This window comes from Procambarus clarkii, chromosome 57 (assembly GCF_040958095.1).
Source record: "Procambarus clarkii isolate CNS0578487 chromosome 57, FALCON_Pclarkii_2.0, whole genome shotgun sequence".
Classification (NCBI taxonomy): domain Eukaryota; kingdom Metazoa; phylum Arthropoda; class Malacostraca; order Decapoda; family Cambaridae; genus Procambarus; species Procambarus clarkii.
In genome coordinates this window covers 16,420,964-16,442,138 of record NC_091206.1, presented here as the reverse complement: position 1 = coordinate 16,442,138, position 21,175 = coordinate 16,420,964, and the positions used below count along the sequence as shown (strand labels likewise).

General features: G+C 41.1%; 2 protein-coding genes across 6 annotated transcripts in view; one reads left to right on the top strand and one right to left on the bottom strand.

Moving 5' to 3' along the window:
• Window positions 1-2,708: 2,708 nt before the first annotated feature.
• On the bottom strand, window positions 2,709-5,603 carry LOC123745000 (glutathione S-transferase theta-1). The gene is made up of 4 exons (XM_045725248.2): window positions 5,412-5,603; window positions 4,571-4,658; window positions 3,934-4,084; window positions 2,709-3,120 (listed from the first exon to the last, which is right to left on the bottom strand). The coding sequence occupies exons 1-4, from the start codon at window positions 5,527-5,529 to the stop codon at window positions 2,812-2,814; spliced, it is 666 nt and encodes a 221-aa protein (XP_045581204.2). The 5' UTR covers window positions 5,530-5,603; the 3' UTR covers window positions 2,709-2,811.
• Window positions 5,604-15,057: 9,454 nt separating this feature from the next.
• Window positions 15,058-21,175, top strand: part of LOC123744998 (uncharacterized) — a 60,140-nt gene continuing 54,022 nt past the window's right edge. For 3 of the 5 annotated variants that reach the window (XM_045725241.2, XM_045725244.2, XM_045725239.2), the window contains exons 1-4: window positions 15,059-15,215; window positions 17,798-17,946; window positions 18,470-18,557; window positions 20,112-20,230. In XM_045725241.2, the coding sequence (XP_045581197.2) occupies window positions 17,832-17,946; window positions 18,470-18,557; window positions 20,112-20,230 (322 nt within the window). In that variant the 5' untranslated portion in view covers window positions 15,059-15,215; window positions 17,798-17,831. Of the gene's footprint in view, window positions 15,216-17,797; window positions 17,947-18,469; window positions 18,558-20,111; window positions 20,231-21,175 lie in introns of all 5 variants that reach the window. The other 2 variants (XM_045725242.2, XM_045725240.2) reach the window with 2 other exon arrangements.

The following is a 21,175-nucleotide window of genomic DNA, read 5'->3' as shown; positions in this document are numbered from 1 at the left end:
TATATATATATATATATATAATAATAATAATAATAATAGAGAGAAATTGCATTTCACCTTTGTAAACGCACATTAATGACATTATGTAAAAAGAAACATCGAACACTGTTTATGTAGGGCAGACGTAAATCTGTGTACTTATTTATTTATGAATGAAGGTTAAATTAGCACTACAATCACCTTTTGTGGTTGATTGTTCAATAAATCACTGAACTATATGTTTCTCCTTGATGGGGGCCACGGGTTGTAGCACAGTGCTGTGAGCCCTCTGGTTGTAGCACAGTGCTGTGAGCCCTCTGGTTGTAGCACAGTGCTGTGAGCCCTCTGGTTGTAGCACAGTGCTGTGAGCCCTCTGGTTGTAGCACAATGCTGTGAGCCCTCTGGTTGTAGCACAGTGCTGTGAGCCCTCTGGTTGTAGCACAGTGCTGTGAGCCCTCTGGTTGTAGCACAGTGCTGTGAGCCCTCTGGTTGTAGCACAGTGCTGTGAGCCCTCTGGTTGTAGCACAGTGCTGTGAGCCCTCTGGTTGTAGCACAGTGCTGTGAGCCCTCTGGTTGTAGCACAGTGCTGTGAGCCCTCTGGTTGTAGCACAGTGCTGTGAGCCCTCTGGTTGTAGCACAGTGCTGTGAGCCCTCTGGTTGTAGCACAGTGCTGTGAGCCCTCTGGTTGTAGCACAGTGCTGGGGAATCTGGAAGTGGCCCCCGAAAACCTCCCAACTAGGTCTTACCAGATTGTCTCTATAGATATGGTTCCAAAATCGTATATTACGTAATATTATAGCAATGTGTAGGTCATCACATTATATTTCCCAGCTTTCTACAGAAACCACGGAGTGTGATGATGACCTCGCCAACATAAACAAAGTCATTTCAGTGCCTAGAACAATGCTGGAGAAATCTTTGTACTTCAAATGATTCCATGAATAAATTTACAAGCACAACACTAATGGGAGACCCCAGTGTCATGCCGAATTGTTGACGATTGACAGCCAAAGAATTAATTATTGTCTGTGTACAGGCCGATAAGGGAACGATTAGTATTAGAGGAATTTAGTTTGGCATTCAGTAAAATTTGTAATAAATAACCAGTGGAAGAAAACTTTGAGAGTCTAGGACGAGTTGCCAGACCTGAATAATTTGTAATCTCTGCAGCAGAGCCCTGAACAACACTTTACCTTGGTACATATATATATATATACCTGTCGTGTCTGCATGCTCCACAGCATCGCTGGTGACATTGGCTTTTTACCGCTAAATATGCAACAAAACGGGAGTCAGATCGAGCGCAGCTGCTCTCGTCAACAATCCACAGGCCAATGACACTAGACGCCAAGCGGCGGCGCCACTGAACCAACTCAGCAGCTCAACCGTCAGTTCTGTTTTAAACATTACCACTCAATACACTGAGTTTTACGTCCCTATTTACCCTCAAGCATACACAGATGCATTTAAGTATCACAAAATACAACACCCAGCATACAAAAATATCTATAAGTCTATAGGCATACAATAAAAAAGTCATATTACACAAAGATACAAACTAAGAATTTCCATCTTCAAGATTTGGCATTACTTTACCCGACCGGTAAGCAAAAGGCGAGATATAAAGAATTACCAAGTCAACCATTAATATATTAATATATAATTATACAGTAATACAAGTAAAGTATAATATACATGACATAATCATAAAACCTGCCTATTTGTATATCTCTCACAAAACGAGTGTAGCACTATTTACCAAGCCAGTAGGTATCAGCAACAGTAGTCTACTATCCTAACATTCTACTACAGAATATAACTATTAATATATAATAGTACATACAGCATTGATATATATGTCAAGTATATAAATAAGAAACACTATACTGTATACACATAATAGTATAGCAAGGTAATAGTAATATATATCAAACTAAGAGTGATACTAGGCTACACTGCCTTATATCACAATAAGGTATGATGACAGCATACACCAGTCATACTGGGGTATGTTGGATCATAATATCACCAAAACTTCAACACGGACATTATGACATTATAAATCGCAATTATAGATACAGTAACTCGCTCACAGTTTATGAATGGTTACATACAAGGCATTTTGATAGCCGCACTGCTTGGACCTATTATACTTACCATACTGAAATGCTACATTTCAGTCTTGAATAGCCTTGTTATTAAAGGGTAGAATATTAGAACTGCATCAGCACACAAGGGGACCGAGTACTGTTATCATGGATACAGTGTAAGACATGTCCATTTATCCTGCCATCATCAATGATTGTGGCTGCCACCCTCATTGATGGACTGACCACCTACCCATGACGGCTTATATTGAATTTTGTAACTAGCTCATCAAGATTGTAACTTGCTTAGCTAAATGAATTGTGGGGTTCAGTCCCTGAGCCCATTATGTGCCTCTGTAACCCTTTCCACTACCGCCCACAAGATGGGTATGGGGTGCATAATAAATGAACTAAACTAACACCTACCCTGTACTCACCAAATACCTCACCTGTGTAACGGTCTACCCAGTTATCATGTGTGACGGTCTAACTACCTATCATGTGTGACGGTCTAACTACCTATCCATTGTGACGGCCAGACCAGTAACCACCATCATCCCATTTTGACGACCCAAATGCGCGGATTTCCCGATACATTTGGCCAGTTACATTCCACGTGTTTTAGCATAATGAAACAATCGATAGGCCACAAATTTATTTTAAATTTTATTTTCTCAAAAAATGCATGTTATAAAACCAAAGTATGAATCCCAATTTTGCTAAATAAGCTAAATATTTTAGCTTTTCAAGCGAGCCGTTTCTGAGCAAGCTGCCTCGAAGCAGTATGGAGTTCATCGTAGTCCGGGCCTACCGCCTCCTTGACTCTGCTGAGGTACTCCAGGATGGGTTGGGACAGCTGGTAGCCACCTGCCGAGGGCTGCTCGAATTCACAGGCGGCCAGCAGATCAGCAATAGTTATGTTCTGCCCAGTAATGAATGGTTTAGAGCCCAGAAAGTAACTTGCAAATTGTGTTTCAACTTGTCCTAATTTGAGCTCGTGTTCGTTGACCACATTCATGTCAGGCTCACTCTTCTTCAGGATGGGCACTATAATCTAGAAAAACAAATGAATATAAATAAAAAAATTTGATATATATATGTCGTATCTAGTAGCCAGAACGCATTTCTCGGCCTACTATGCAAGGCCCGATTTGCCTAATAGCCCGAGTGATTTTCTTTATTTTCAATAAATTGTTTCCAATTACTTATTTGAATTATTATTATTATATTATATTAAGAACTTAAATTAGTGCCGGAGTTGTGTTAGTTTAGATTAGGTTTAGATAGGTTAGGTTAGGTAGGGTTGGTTAGGTTCAGTCATATATCTATGTTAGTTTTAACTCAAATTTAAACAAAGTAACTTATACATAATGAAATGGGCACATTTATCATTTCATAAGAAAAAAATTGAAAAATATATAAATTCAGGAAAACTTGGCTTATTAGGCAAATTCGGCCTTGCATAGTAGGCCGAGTACGACGTTCTGGCTACTAGGTATATATATATATATATATATATATATATATATATATATATATATATATATATATATATATATATATATATATATATATATATATATATATATATATAATATAATATAAAATTTTACAAGTTTGACATCAAATTTGATGTCAGCAATACATCAATTTGCCAAAATTACACATGTTGAGGGGTCAATATGTTCTGATCAAAACACAGTCATCTATGTACTTAAACCAATTGAGATTTGCATGGTAAATTTAGGAAAAAATTATTTCCATTGAGAAAGGAAAATTCCATCAAAATGAGTTAAGCAAATGTTGATTTGCAGCATTAAAATACTATTGTTTATAGTTGCAACTGAAGAAGACAAGAGAGCCGTGCCTTGTTATAGAAGTACCCCACGCCATGGGCCCTGGTGTTGAGGTGCTGCCAGTCCAGGTATTCGTCCACCTTACACCTCGCCTTCAGCTCCTTCGGGTACCACTTTCCTGAAGAGTCGTACTTGCTCGCGATGTACCGCAACCCCGTACAGCTGAACGGAAATAAAAGTGTGGGTTTTATTTTTACAACAATTGCGGGTCGGGGTTGGTGGGGTTTTGCTTTGTTGGGAGGAGGCTGGTGGTCGATGTTGTGATGTTTTGGTGTGTTTAATGAGTTAGTGTTGTGCTGAGAGGAAGGGGGTGATTTTTTGAGGAGCAGATTAGAGATGTGTTGCTGAGAGAGGCAGTGCAACTCTTCATATTATGAGAGGCAGGGATGGAAGGTTTTGTATTGTGTCGGCAGGCATAGGTGCTAGGTTTTGTATTGTGTCGGCAGGCATAGGTGCTAGGTTTTGTGATGTGTTGAGTTGCAGGCATAATGAGTGTGTGATGAGCTGTGTATCACAGGTAATGGGTGTTGTTATATACTGGGAGGCAGGATTATGTACTGGGAGGCAGGGAGATGAATTGAGAGGCAGGGTACGAAACTAGAAGTAGAGGGTATTTTCTACAGAGGCCGTAGGAGGCGTGAGACTCACCTCTCCAGGATAAGGACGTCTCCGTCCTGCACCACAGGGACCTTCCTGAAGGGGTTCAGGTCGGTGAACGGCTTCTTCAGATGATCTCCTGGAGACATGACGTCATTTATTTTTTAATTATTTACGTTATTGTTATTTAAGATGAAAGACGCCAGCGTGTCTTGTTTTAACTAGAAAAATCATTCATAATAATTTGCAGCAAAACACTCCATAATTCCCTCCCATCACCTGGCGACACATTGAGTGGAGACGGGAGTTTATTGGAATCACATCAAAACGTCCCATCACTTAGAGAATTAAGCGTTTCGTCCAGATATATGGTTGTTCTGTAGGCAAGACTGATGCTACACGTCGGCAAGGGTGACAACTTGGCACCATTATAGGGTAATTCTATCTGAGTGAGCAGTTAATATAAGCTGCGTCAGTCGATAAGTTTGGTTAAAGCCAGCAGTGGATGGGTGATCGCTTGGACAGCCTTACCATGGCTGGGAATACCACTATAACACGTTCTCGGCTCCACAACAATAGTATACCATAAAATATTGTAGAAGCCGGTTTTCTGTTACGTTCAGTGCGAAAAGATGCGTGAATTCAGAGACAATTATATAACACATGTTCAAGATATGTGTAAATATTTAATTCAAAATAATCTATTACAACTTAGTGAGTATACAAATTACACGAATCTGAAGCTCATAACATCTAAATTTTCAAAACAGTGTTGTTTACCAGCACAATTAAGGTTTCTCGGCCACTTACATAACGCTGTTTATGTCTTTTGGGTGTCTGCCAAGCCTCTCTCTCTCTCACGAAGAGTCGACTATTCAGATATATATCTTACCTTGCAATAGCTCCATGTATTTTTCCTGGTGTGGCGCGTTGATTGCCCTGCACAAGAGCAAGAGAGCTCTGGCAGGCTGTGATATGTAGTCCACATGCAGTGTCAAAGTAGCAGTCATTTTGTGGAAAGTATGTTAGCAACGAGGCGTAGCTGCGAGTCCTCTAAGCCCCAAGCAGCTAATGTGACTGGGTGAACCTACAGTGTTGCCACGTGAACCGGGCTGATGATAGAAAGCACGTTTTCTTTGATACTAAACATTGCAGTACGTTTTCTGTTTTGTTCACCATAATCTAGTAGAGACTGATTTATTTTTATATAAATAACGATATCAGGTAGAGGTAAAGGATATCGATAGTACAGTTGGGTTCATTTTCGGTTCAGTTGAGAATCCGAGTCACGAGCGGGATAAAAACAGTTGAGCACGTTTCCTGTCACCTAATACCGCTGTTCACCTGTCACTAAACAGGGACCCGGGGAAATTACCTGTCACTAAACAGGGACCCGGGAAATTTTTTGTCAAAAATTTTTGAAAAACTTATATACAAGCAGCTTTACTCATATCTAGCCAAACTCAATATACTTAGCCCTTGCCAATATGGCTTCAGACCCAAAAAAAGCACTAACGATGCACTTATTAGTATGCTTAACTCGATTCATACAGCCCTTGATAAAAAGGAGCTCCCTGTTGGGTTATTTGTGGACCTGCGTAAAGCTTTTGATACTGTCAACCACCATAACCTTCTTCTTAAATTACATCATTATGGAGTCAGAGGGCACTCCCTACAATACCTCGAGTCCTACCTTACTGACAGGCTCCAATATGTTTCTGTGAATAATACAATTTCTCCCACCCTACCCATCAACATTGGTGTTCCTCAGGGCAGCATACTTGGCCCTCTCCTCTTTCTCATCTACATTAATGACCTTCCAAATGCCTCCCAACACCTCAAACCAATTCTATTTGCTGACGACACAACCTTCATTTACTCCAGTCCTGACCCTCTTGCTCTAAATGCCACAGTAAATACTGAGCTAAATAAAGTCCATCTTTGGCTAACTGCCAACAAACTCACCCTTAACATTGACAAAACCTTCTATATTCTGTTTGGCAATAAATCCTCTAGTCTTATAAATCTCAAAATAAACAATACCCAAATTTGTAACAAATTAGATGGCAAATTCCTTGGCATTCTCATTGACAACAAGCTGAATTTCCAGGGACACATTCTAAATATATCAAAAAAAGTTTCAAAAACTGTGGGCATTCTTTCTAAGATCAGATATTATGTACCACGCCCTGCTCTGGTGACTCTCTATTACTCCCTTATCTATCCTTATCTCAACTATGGTATTTGTGCTTGGGGTTCTACTACCCAAAATCACTTACGTCCTCTAATTACCCAACACAAAGCCGCTATTAGAACAATATCCAACTCTGGCCCCAGACATCACTCGGTACCCCTACTCAAATCTCTTAATATGTTAGATATTAAGTCACTGCACATTCTCTCATGTGTATTATACATATATAAAACGCTAAACTATAATGCCAATCCTGATCTTAAAAGCTTCATAGAAGGTTGTAACAGAACCCATGAGCACCACACCAGAAATAAATACAGTTTTGATATTCCTAGAGTACGTCTTAATCAAACTAGAAATGCTCTGCAAATCAAGGGGCCCAGAATGTGGAATGACCTTCCCAACCATGTTAAAGACTGTACCTCTCTCAACCAGTTTAAGATAAAAACTAAACACTACCTAATAAATTCCCTGTAATCTACCTCACTCCTCTATGGTCAACCCATGTCTGTTATTTTCTTTTTTTTTTTTTCTTTTTTGTAATCAACACTGTTTGTCAACCTATTGTATTTGTGCTGCTTTTTCAGTCATGTTCCCCCTTTTTTTTATCTTTATTTGTATTTGTTCTCAACATCTTTTATTCTTTATGCTCAATTAGTATTAAGTTCTAGATATTAATGTTTTTCTTGCCCGAAACGCATTGCGTAATAGTGGCTTTAGGCATTGTATGTACTAGCTCTATCTATATATCAATCCATTAATGTAACATCACTTGTATGTATATACCTTACCTGAATAAACATCTGAATCTGAATCTGAATCTGAATCTGAATCTGATCTGAGTTAATCAATTGTTGTCGAGTTAATGCATCCTGGAGAAGGTCGGTAGTTCGACCTTGGGACGGGTGGAGGGGGATGTGTTCTGCTTGTTGTTGAAGATTAGCTACTTGGAACAAAAAGTTCCAAGTAGCATGGGATATGGTGAGCCCGTAGTGGACTTACCTGGCACAGGAGCGGGGCTGTGTGGTGTTCTGCTGCGGAAAATGATCCCGGAAGCAGAACCTTATCTTCTGCTTCACCGCGGTCCCATGCTGTAACCACATAATTAACAATTCATTGTGTCGGGGGACAGGAAGCCGGGGTGTATTCTTACAGTTAGGCTTATATCAAGGTCCCCCCCCCTCACCCCTAGGTCGAATTACTGGCCCCGCCCAGGCAACCCGTTCTCGCAAATTTAATAAGTCAATATTGACTTATTAAATATGTGCATAGGTGACATACTTAACATAATAGATACCCTTAAAAAGATTCATAGAAAACACCGACCTTACCTAACCTTGTTAGTATCTTAAGATAAGCATCTTATTGCTTCGTAATTACAATTATTACCTAACCTATAATAGGTATAGGTTAAGTAATAATTGTAATTACGAAGCAATAAGATGCTTATCTTAAGATACTAACAAGGTTAGGTAAGGTCGGTGTTTTCTATGAATCTTTTTAAGGGTATCTATTATGTTTAGTATATCACCTATGCACGTAGTTAATAAGTCAATATTGACTTTACGAATTTGCGAGAACGGGTTGGCCCAGGATACAGCTCCTCAACAAGCTAACTCCTGAGTACTTACTAACTTCTAGGTTAACAGGTGCATTTGGTGAAGGGAAATGTGCCCAACCATTTCTGTTCCGGCCGGGATTCGAACCCGAAATTATCGATTCTAGAATAGAGAATTACAGTCGGGTTCGAGAAGGAACCCGACTATAGGGACCCTTCTGCAGGGTCATAAACATAAACATGTTACTTAAGCAAAAGTACATACATACATACATACATACATACATACATACATACATACATACATACATACATACATACATACATACATACATACATACATAGGGGCCTGGTAGCCTGGAGGATAGCCTGTTAGCCATGAGTTATAGCGCGCAGGACTCGTAATTCTGTGGCGCGGGTTTGATTCCCACACCAGGGAAAAACAAATGGGCAAAGTTTCTTTCACCCTGAATGCCCCTGTTACCTAGCAGTAAATAGGTACCTGGGAGTTAGTCAGCTGTCACGGGCTGCTTCCAGGTGTGTGTGTGGAGAAAAAAATATAGTAGTAGTAGTTAGAAACAGTTAATTGACAGTTGAGAGGCGGGCCGAAAGAGCAAAGCTCAACTCCCGCAAACACAACTAGGTGAATACATACATACATACCATGCATACATCCATACATCGGATACAAAAACAAAGAAACTCACGGGCAGAAAAAACATATACTCACGGGAAGAAAAAAAAAAGTACTGACGGGCAGGCAGGTACTAAATATTGTGAGGCCTCACCAAAAGCCACTAACATGCTGGGCGTTGCTTGGGTTGCTATAGGCGTTCATGCGTACACATAGCTGTTCTAATTTGTTAAATTAAGCTGCTGAAAGTTGTGAATATATACATTTACATTTCCTGGTATTTATAGAATTGAAAATGTAATGGATTGCTATATTATCCGGAATATTATAACTGGCTTGTGCAGAGTTAGCGGCAGAAGTGCTCTGATCCCTTATAAGAAAAGAAAATCAATGGGATAACTGGGATCTATCAGTTGATTTTGTAAACGCACCCAAGAAAGACAGTGTACACTCTACGTTATTGAAACAGTCAACACTGAAAAGCATATCTGAGAGAACTCAGGTTATGGGTAACGATGTGTATCAGTGTCTTAATACCGACGGTTCTGGGATCGGTATGTGATCCACTGAGATCCACAGGATGGGTATGGGGTCCACTGAGGTCCACAGGATGGGTATGGGGTACACTGAGGCCCACAAGATGGGTATGGGGTCCACTGAGGCCCACAAGATGGGTATGGGGTTCATTGAGGCCCACAGGATGGGTATGGGGTCCACTAAGGCCTACAGGATGGGTATGGGGTTCACTGAGGTCCACAGGATGGGTATGGGATCCACTAAGTCCCACAGGATGGGTATGGGGTCCACTAAGTCCCACAGGATGGGTATGGGGTCCACTGAGGCCCACAGGATGGGTATCGGGTCCACAGGATGGGTATGGGGTCCACTGAGGTCCACAGGATGGGTATGGGGTCCACTGAGGTCCACAGGATGGGTATGGGGTTCACTGAGGTCCACAGGATGAGTATGAGGTCCACAGGATGGGTTTGGGGTCCACAGAATGGGTATCGGGTCCACTGAGGTCCACAGGATGGGTATGGGGTCCACTGAGGTCCACAGGATGGGTATGGGGTCCACTGAGGTCCACAGGATGAGTATGAGGTCCACAGGATGAGTATGAGGTCCACAGGATGGGTTTGGGGTCCACAGGATGGGTATGGGGTCCACTGAGGTCCACAGGATGGGTATGGGGTCCACTGAGGTCCACAGGATGGGTATGAGGTCCACAGGATGGGTATGGGGTCCACTGAGGTCCACAGGATGGGTATGAGGTCCACAGGATGGGTATGGGGTCCACTGAGGTCCACAGGATGGGTTTGGGGGGTCCACAGAGGTTCACAGGATAGGTATAGGGTCCACTGAGGTCCACAGGATGGGTATGGAATGCACAATAAATAAACTAAACTAAAGCACGAATGGTTAACAAGTGGAATTAACTGAGAGAAGTCGCGAAAGCAACCTCCGCCCATTACTTCAAGACTAGATACATCAAAGAACAGGAACGTTAGCAAAGTTAACAAAATAAAAGCGCACACAGTACAATTAGTGTAATTTAATTCATTTGTTGTGCATCCCAGTCCAGGGATCCATCCAGGGGAGTCGGTCGGCCGAGCGGACAGCACGCTGGACTTGTGATCCTGTGGTCCTGGGTTCGATCCCAGGCGCCGGCGAGGATCGGGTGTTAGTCAGCTGTCACGGGCTGCTTCCTGGGGGTGGAGGCCTGGTCGAGGACCGGGCCTCGGGGACACTAAAAAGCCCCGAAATCATCTCAAGATAACCTCAAGAAGATCCCATACCAATACTGTAAGTGGTAGTGGAACCACGATAAACATCCCGTGGCTGGTGGCGAACCCCAATAAACATCGTGTAGGTGGTAGTGGCAAAAATTACAGAGGCACCTAATGGGCTCTGAACTCAAGCTTAAAATTCCTTTAGCTAAACAAGTTACAATCTTGATAAGCTAGTTCCATACTTAAATGTATATATCAACAGTTTTTTGTATATATATATATATAGCCAAATGAGTTTAGGATCTGAACCATAAGTCTCAAAGAAAAGAATTAGCATTTTTGGTGAGCCTATTACATGGATTTGTATTTATATACCATGCGCCTCTCTCCCATCCCGTGGGCGGCGGTGGGACGTTTACAATCACGTAATAAACATACTGTAATGTACAATAACATCGGCGGCGTATGCAAGGCTGGCTAACATCAGAACAGCCTTCAGGAACCTGCGTAAGGAATCATTCAGAACCTTGTATACCGCATATGTAAATCCAATCCTGGAGTATGCGGCGCCAGCATGGAGCCCGTACCCTGTCAAGCACAAGACGAAGCTGGAAAAAGTTCAGAGGTATGCCACTAGACTAGTCCCAGAACTAAGTGGTATGAGTTACGAGGAAAGGCTGCGGAAATGCTCCTCACGACACTGGAAGACTGAAGAGTAAGGGGAAACATGATCACTACCTACAAAATTATCAGAGGAATTAACGGAGTAGATAAAGATAAACTGTTTAACACAGGTGATACGCGAACAAGGAGACACAGGTGGAGACTGAGTACCCAAATGAGCCACAGACGTTATATACAAAGAGACGTTAGAAAGAACTTTTTTCAGTGTCAGAGTAATTAACAGATGGAATGCGTTAGGCAGTGATGTGGTGGAGGCTGTCTCCATACACAGTTTCAAACGTAGATTTAATAGAGCTCAATAAGCTCGGGAATCTGTACACCTGTTGATTGATAGTTGATAGGCGGGACCAAAGAGCCAGAGCTCAACCCTCGCAAGCACAACTAGGTGAGTACTAAGGCTAATGTGTTAACATATAAATATATTAGCAGTATCTGCACAGTTTATCAAGCTGGCATCACCCTAACCTCAAGATCCCCGCCGAACACACACCGAAACTACGACGTACGTTAATACAACGTTCGAACAAGTTTTAACACCTAACCAGTTATAACAACCAATATAGCAAGTTGTAACAACGTTCTAATACGTCATAAAACACATTAAGCCAAGATGTAACAACTTTATTACAAGTCATAACAAGCGGAAAATAGACAGTTTCGGTTTGTGTTTCCAGAGGAGATCCTAGACAAAGAATCAAAGTAGGTACAGCATTTGTATATTTTTAAAAAGTCAAATGAACTAAACAACAAGACTATAGTGGGCGGGGCATATAGAGATCAAGCCCTGACTTCCCCGTCACTATAAGATGAGCGTTGTTAGGCAAACACAGAGGGTCCTGTCACAACACGGCCGAGGGGACGGAACGCTGGTGGGAATCCCGCCAGGGAAGATGGCGGGTTTCCCCTTACTCTGGTGACACGTGCAGCCGCTGCCTTCTCTGTCTGTCTGCTTCAGATATATACAGTTTTATGACGCTTGTGCTTCGGCTGCTGTAGTTAATGTTTTGTCATCATAAAATAATAATAAATAAAATAAATAAATAAATGTTTATTTAGGTAAGGTACATACATACAAGAGATTTTACAAAGATTGATCGATTTATAGATAGAGCTAGTACATACAATGCCTAAAGCCACTATTACGCAAAGCGTTTCGGGCATGAAAAATAATGTTAGAATATACACACTTTGTTTTAATATGGAACGGAGTATACCACCTCTGGCTGGAAGAAAGGGACCCTTAGCCTCCGAGGAATGTTACATCTGATTTTTTGAAGAAATTTTCCGGATGAACATCCTCCAAATAGTTCAGTATTTTTAAAGTTTAAATAAGATCCGCCCTGTCATGCCTGGTTTGTAGTGTTGTTAGCACTGTGGCCCTCAACCGTTCCTGATAAGTGAGTGAACTTAGCTCTGGAATGATTTTTGTTGCCCGGTGTTGCACTTTCTCCAGAGCAGCTATATCCTTCTGAAGATGAGGTCTCCATGCTTGGATACAGTAATCCAAATATATTCTTTATATAAAAAAAGTTGAAATCTTGGGTTTGGGAAATTTTTACATCTTGGGTTTTGTCCATTATGCCAGTGTTTTTACTCAGCATTTCTCTTGTTAGTGATGTCATGGGCATCGCTTATGTGAATTTTAGGAGCACCTGATTGAAGATGACAGGTCAAACGCCTTGTGAGCTTGGTCGAAATCACACCTGTGATATTAGATTGAAGGCTACATCCTTCGTGGGGGGCAGGTGTACATATATACCACATTTGACAGTTGTAAAGGGTTCTCAGTTGACTTTGGGTTGTTTTCTATGAGGTCAGGGATCTTTTGTATTTTATAGTATATGATGATGTCTATGTTTTGGTCTGGGGGTTGTGTATTTTACTCCTTCACGGGTTATTCCTTGCATTATTCTTTCCTCTTTCTTATACTTACTGTGCATAGTGGATTTGAAATACAATTTTATTGGAGGTGTTGGGGTTTCTGTTATTGATTCAGGATTGTACCACCAATCCAAGTAAATAAAAAAAAATAAAAAATAAAATGTTTATTCAGGTAAGGTACATACATACAATAGATTTTACATAATTTGATCGATTTATAGATGGAGCTAGTACATACAATGCCTAAAGCCACTATTACGCAGAGCGTTTCGGGCAGGAAAAACATTAATGACTAAAAATTAGTCATTAGGGACCCTTAGCCCTTAGCCCTAAGTGTCGTCTTATAGTGGTGTTTATCTCGTGGTTACTATAGCCATTGTTCACCAGTACTTGTGGCATTTGGAAGGTCACTGATGTAAATGAGAATGTAATGTAAATGACTATCTCTGTCCGAGGGTTTGAAGGTCAGCCGCTAGTTACACGCACAAAACTTCCCAGCAAATATTGTTGGATGTACAATTTAAGTCACTAAACCGTGCAAGTTACATCCATGGTGAGCTTGTTATATATTTACTAATCACCAGCCCCTCTTGTATTCTGTTGGTCCATATACTATAGGTGGGTCCTGTCTCAATCCTCCCGGATCATGAGAAGTAAACATATGGGACACAGTGTACCAGCTGTCTGGTGAACATGTGGGACACAGCCTACCAGCTGTCTGGTGAACATGTGGGACACAGTGTACCAGCTGTCTGCTGAACAAGGCGGCCGGCAGATGACCAAAGCAGTTGACTGATGTCAGCGTTTGTTTTTTCCGAGGTCAGTTTGCGTTTCTGCTTCGAAAACTGTTTGTACTTGTTCGACACGAAACATTATTTGTTTACTTGGTATTAAGATGTCTTGATGTATGGTAATGATAACGACATTATCATTATAGGAGCCTAGCGCATGGACGTTTGCCAGGAGTATGCAAATATAAAAAGCTTTATATAATGCGCCTTTTCGCACTCTGAAAAGATACGTGAATTCAGAGACAATTCTATAACCAATGTTCCAACGATGAGTAAATATTTCATTCAAAATGATGTGCTACCAAAAATTTTTGGCCAAATATTCCCAGTTTGCTAACTGTAGGTAATAACTAAGTGATTGTGACCTATCCACCGCTGCCCACTGGATGGGGGGCGGTGTGCAGGACAAACATATCAATTATGACACTAGCTCTCCACATGTCAGTTGCTTAATTTAGAAACTGTACATGTGATCGATCTCGAACCCATTGATGATGTGACGACTTATACTGAATTTTGTAACTAGCTCATCAAGATTGTAACTTGCTTAGCTAAATGAATTGTGGGGTTCAGTCCCTGAGCCCATTATGTGCCTCTGTAACCCTTTCCACTACCGCCCACAAGATCGGTATGGGGTGCATAATAAATGAACTAAACTAATTAATACGCCTATTGTTCTCTAGTCAAATTATTATATTTATAGAATAATACGAATTAGGATTAATACTTCCATAAGACTCGTTAAATAAGGATAAATGCCGCACTCCTTCTAGATAACAATTATATTGCTATCCTACAAACCAATATGCAGTTTTAGACCCCATAGTAACAAACGTTACAAATAACATCGTACATCTGACATAATTGTTGGTCGCCTACGCTCAAGGTCTAGATTTCCCGATATTCAACCATATAAGGCAAGTCGTTGCCCTGGAATTTGAGGCTAAATGTACAAATACTCGTCCATATATATATCATAACTGGCTACCAATTTAATGGCATGATTTCCAGGAAATGTACTTTAAAAGAATTTGAAGTCTATTGGTCAAGTGGGAAGTACGATCGTTTTTGTGAGTGTCTAGGATGCCAGAGAGTGCCAGCTGCCGTCAGGGTCAGGGCGACTGCGCACAACTCATTCGGTCGGCAGCCTCCGCCAGCGACGGACGCCCGCTCCAGGTCTCGGCCAGCTGCTAATACATTGAATCTTGCATTTAGGTAATATAGGTGAGTGTCTAAACATCATGTTAATAACCAGAGCCTAGCAACTAGGTCAGTTAGTAATTAGGACGCTTTTTGCCTGTAATAACTAGGGCTTTATAATGAATTTAAATTATTTGTTAGTATTAATTACAAATATTGTCCATGGGATGATGTGATACTATCCTTGGGATAATGTCATACTATCCATGGGATAATGTCATACTATCCATGGGATCATGTCATACTATCGATGGGATAATGTGATACTATCCTTGGGATAATGTCATACTATCCATGGGATAATGTCATACTATCCATGGGATAATGTCATAATATCCATGGGATAATGTCATACTATCCATGGGATAATGTCATACTATCCATGGAATAATGTCATACTATCCATGGGATAATGTCATAATATCCATGGGATAATGTCATACTATCCATGGGATAATGTCATACTATCCATGGGATAATGTCATACTATCCATGGGATAATGTCATACTATCCATGGGATAATGTCATACTATCCATGGGATAATGTCATACTATCCATGGGATAATGTCATACTATCCATGGGATAATGTCATACTATCCATGGGATAATGTCATACTATCCATGGGATAATGTCATACTATCCATGGGATAATGTCATACTATCCATGGGATAATGTCATACTATCCATGGGATAATGTCATACTATCCATGGGATAATGTCATACTATCCTTGGGATAATGTGATACTATCCTTGGGATAATGTGATACTATCCTTGGGATAATATCATTCTATCCTTGGGATAATGTGATACTATCCATGGGATAATGTGATACTATCCTTGGGATAATATCATTCCATCCTTGGGATAATGTGATAGTATCCATGGGATAATGTACTATCCTTGGGATAATGTGATACTATCCTTGGGATAATATCATACTATCCTTGGGATAATGTGATACTATTCATGGGATAGTGATATTATCCTTAGGATAATGTGGTACTATCCATGGGATAATGTGATACTATCCATGGGATAATGTGATATTATCCATGTGACAATGTGATACTATCCTTGGGATAATGTGATACTATCCATGGGATAATGTGATACTATCCTTGGGATAATGTCATACTATCCATTGGATCATGTCATACTATTCTTGGGATAATGCGATACTATCCATGGGATAATGGGATACTATCATTGGGATAATGTGATACTATCCATGGGATAATGTGATACTATCCATGGGATAAGATATTATCCTTGGGATAATGTCATACTATCCATGGGATAATGTCATACTATCCATGGGATAATGAGATTATCCTTGGGATAATGGCATACTATCCATGGGATAATGAGATACTATCCATGGGATAATGAGATACTATCCATGGGATAATGAGATACTATCCATGGGATAATGAGATACTATCCATGGGATAATGTCATACTATCCATGGGGAAAATGAGATACCATCCAGTGGAAAATGTTACACTGTCTAGGGGATGTGACATTATATCCAGGGAATAATTTGACACCATTCAAGGGATGGTGTGATTCTCCCCAAAAAAATAATAATGTTCATTCTTCAAAGGATAATGTGACAAGTCTCCGGGGAATGATGTGATACTCCAAAGGAGGATGAGGGACGAGTGAGAGACGGTCCCGGGGGACGAGTGAGAGACAGTCCCGGGGGACGAGTGAGAGGCGGTCCCGGGGGACGAGTGAGAGGCGGTCCCGGGGGACGAGTGAGAGGCGGTCCCGGGGGACGAGTGAGAGGCGGTCCCAGGGGACGAGTGAGAGGCGGTCCCGGGGGACGAGTGAGAGGCGGTCCCGGGGGACGAGTGAGAGGCGGTCCCGGGGGACGAGTGAGAGGCGGTCCCGGGGGAGGACGGGGGATGAGTGAGAGACAGTCACGGGGGGGGGGGGAGGAGTGAGAGACGATCTCGGGGGAGGACGGGGGATGAGTGAGAGACAGTCACGGGGGGGGGGGGACGAGTGAGAGACGATTTCGGGGAGGATGGGGACAAGTGAGAGATGATCCTGGGGGATGAGTGGGAGGCAGTCCCATGGGAGGACGGGGGACGAGTGGGAGGTGGTCCTTGGGGAGGACGGGGGACGAGTGTGAGGCAGTCTCGGGGGGGAGGACGGGGGACGAGTGGGAGGCAGTCTCGGGGGAGGACGAGGGACGAGTGGGAGGTGGTCCTGGGGGAGGACAGGAACCATCTCTCACTCGTCCCCATCTCACTCTCATCCGGAGAGGATTGTCAGAAAATAATATAGATTTCAGGACCTTAGAGACCATTGGCAAGCCATTGATGTACAGTATATAAGAATCTGAGGTTTGAACTCTGTCCTGAAAAACGAGACCATTAGCATAGTCACTATATAATTGTCGCTGTAGTAATTACTGAATCCTACTTTTACTGTATTATGATTATGAATTCAATATTTAGACATTTGTAATCGGACTTAGCTATTTTAATTAGTTTAATATAGAACTCAAAAATAGGCTATCCATCTTGTGGGCAGTGACAGGAATGTTGTCACATAATGGTTTTAGGAACTTGACCACACTGATCTTTGCAGTTTGCATTTTTGGACTCGGTTGCAACCTATCTGGATGGTCCATCCTCAGAGTGTAGAAAGCATGGCCATGGGATATGTGGTGTGGCTGTGGACAGCGGTGGTGATTGCGGTTATCCCCTCCGGGCATGCTGCATCACTTAATCTTCCAGGTAAGATATATTTAATCTGCCTGTCCTAGAAAAATCTTTTTCTTGCATCATTCATGAATACTGTATTAGTTATTTGTGCTGTACATTTTGGCATATAATATTTGATTTAATTATCAATAATTTAAGAATTTTTTAACTACACTAAAATAAGTATATTTTGGAGTGACTGCAGTTTGAGATGTTTATTGTCTTTAGTATATCATTTGTGTATATACCATAAGGGTCCATAAGGCATGTGCTTTGAGATACATATACTGTACTTAGATACTTAGGTAATTACATATGTATATGTATCTCAAATGATTAACCTGAATAGTACCCAGGCTACATTTTAAATACTGTACTTGATAATTTTAATTGTACTTCCTGGGCTTTAGAACCTCTGCCCACATGATGCAATGCTGAGTGCTGTGCTGAATTATTAGTATTTCTTGTGCTCTTCACTTGGCAAGGAAATTGAAAAATTATCTCACCAAAGTTCAATGTGCACTTTTAATGGTGGATAACTTTTTTCCTCCTGCAGGACGCTTATGTGTACCACAAAATGTGGACTGTTCGCTCTTGAGTCGGTTATCAGGAGGGGTGCTAACTTGTATAAACGTGAGAGACAGGTAAGTTTTGTACATGGGATAACACCTGTGTTTGTGAGTTGAATACAGTTCAATTGAATATATTTATTTAAATACAAGAAGGTACACTGGGTTTGAGAGTACAGAGACTTGAAGTTTTACATTCTTGTGCAGCCACTAGTATGCATAGCGTTTCAGGCAAGTCCTTAATCCTAATTTTCTCACACACACATCCCCAGGAAGCAGCCCATAGCAGCTGTCTAACTCCCAGGTAATTGTTTACTGCTAGGTGAACAGGTGCATCAAGGTGAAGGAAACTCTGCCCATTTGTTTCTGCCTCTGCCAGGAATCAATCCTGGAACCTTTGGACTATGAACTCTGAGCATTGTCCACTCAGCCGTCAGGCCCCATAATATTGTTTTATTGTTTAATCATTTATTGGTTTAAAATGTGAAATGCTAACGAATGTACAGTATTTATAAAATTAATTGGAAACCCTAAAAATATTGATCTAATAATTTCTCAAAGAAATATATTAGCATTTTCAGCCTCCACAACAAGCATTAAATAAATTGTCATGTTTTAGTAGCAACAGGTGGGGCCTGCATAATCCTCAAAGGATTCCGGGTTGAATAGCTTTTAGCATGTCGTGGCTCGAGGGCATGGGTTGAGTTTGGCATTCAGAGAAACGCTGATTCAATCCCTGCTCTATTCCAATTATTTTTATCATTGATATGTCATGCTTTTGTGATTTGCCTGTGTATTTGAAGAGAGAGAAATGGTGGAGAACTCCAAATCTACTCTGGATTGTATGCAAGTTATTCATTAAAACTGTTTGTGGCAAAAGGTGGGGCCCTGCAGTATCCTTATAGGCAATGGCGGCTCGTGGAAAAATAGAATAGAGGAATTTCATCACTGCAAACTTGATTGGGCTGCACTGAATGCAGCGCAATATTGCCAGATGAAGCGCTGAAAAATCCTACACTATCGTAAAGCATGAAACCTCTATTTTCATACTGTTATAATTACAATTTTCAAATTTGAGTAATAATTATATTGAAAATAATTTATGAAGACTGTCATGACAAATTTGTTAATTATTATTCCAGTGTGAGGTTGGAGTCTTGTACCTGGCAGTGAGTGTCTGTGAGAACTGCAGCTCCTGTGGGCAAGCTGCCACTTTTTAAAGAATATAGTAGTGTCTTGGGTTGCATAGCCTTTAGCATGTGCCATGCGTGCCATGGCTCAGGGCCATGGCACGCATCTGGCATTTATCAAGATGCTGGTTCAAGTTAATTCCCAATTAACTCCCAATTTCACCTGCAGTAACCTTCAGCGTTACAGTGATTGACAATACAACCATTGTCAACCTTAGAAAACTGCAGTGCAGCCCCTTAGTTATTTAGTGTCACTCCTCCTCAATCTTCAAAGGCATCCAAAAGTAACTGTGTGTTACCCCCCCCCCCTCCTCCATAAAATTCCAAGTTGGAAAATCTTGTAATCCTTATTATCACTCCTAGGAATGCTTAATTTCACCTTTATTAACTTATGTCAAACCCCAGTATCCCCCACTCCTAACTTCCAGTATCTTTCTAGGGTGGATTGCTTAAAAAAAATGAGGGACCATCAGGCTGATTTTGGCTATTTTGAAGCTGAAGATCTCAATATGGCAGCAGACTCATTTGGTGACAAATTTGAAACATTACTTCAGATTGGTGAGTGTGCGCTTGTGAGAGATAACGCTTATTAACCTCTAAAATTCTTTACCAGCCACATGTCTAGTATTGAACAACCTATACCATATTTATATATTGGTGAACACCAATCACCAACTGACAGTTATTATGGGTGGATTGCTCAACACTCGGACTTTGGCCAAGCCACTGGCTTCCTATCCCCATTGAGGCCACTAGAAAGATGATGGCTCTCAGGTAAATTTTGGTATATAATTCATAGTACAGTATTGGTAACTACCAAGCTGGATATACAGTAGTACTGTACCTGACATTCTCAGTCCCAAAAATAGTCATTGTTGGATTATCATTGAGCATAAGCTTCAAATTAACAAGTTGACCAGATTTCCCACTCCCTTCTTTTCAGTTCAAAAAAATTTCAGGCAACCAAAGTGAACTAGCTGTATACATAATTTCTGCTTGCCTGAATTTCATGTCCTGGCAAATGCTCTACTTGTTAAGTATTGTATTTAATATTAATACCATAATAATATTTTACTTTGTAAAAATTACAGATTATTTAAATAATGATTTCACAGTAAGTATTTGTATTTTATATAAATCCACCGATCACAGCAGCAGCTCTTGAGTTCAAATAGTGGTAGACGATTGGAACAAATTAAGTGAGGTGGTGGAAACACAAACCGTCGGTAGTTTCAAAGCGTTTTATTTACCTGAATTTGTCTGCGAGCCACTAATACTAGAAACCTCAACGAGGACAGGAAGCCAGTGGCTTGTCAAAGGTCCCCCCCCCCCATTTGCCCCATTTACACTTATGAATGGCTCAGAAGCTTTAAAGTCTGCCATGGCATTAGATACATTAGAGTACATAGTAAAAGGCAGTCTGCTGAGGTTACCTCATCACCATTAATCTCCACTTCAGTCAACCCAACACTATCATCATCCACCACCACCTTTTCTATCTAA

Bases quoted from the DNA above. Each gene is read 5' to 3' on its own strand.
- LOC123745000 (XM_045725248.2), bottom strand. From the start codon at position 5,529: ATGACTGCTACTTTGACACTGCATGTGGACTACATATCACAGCCTGCC. The intron at 4,659-5,411 runs GTAAGATATATA...TCATGTCTCCAG, and splicing joins ATACATGGAGCTATTGCAAG to GAGATCATCTGAAGAAGCCG. The intron at 4,085-4,570 runs GTGAGTCTCACG...ATTTCCGTTCAG, and splicing joins GACGTCCTTATCCTGGAGAG to CTGTACGGGGTTGCGGTACA.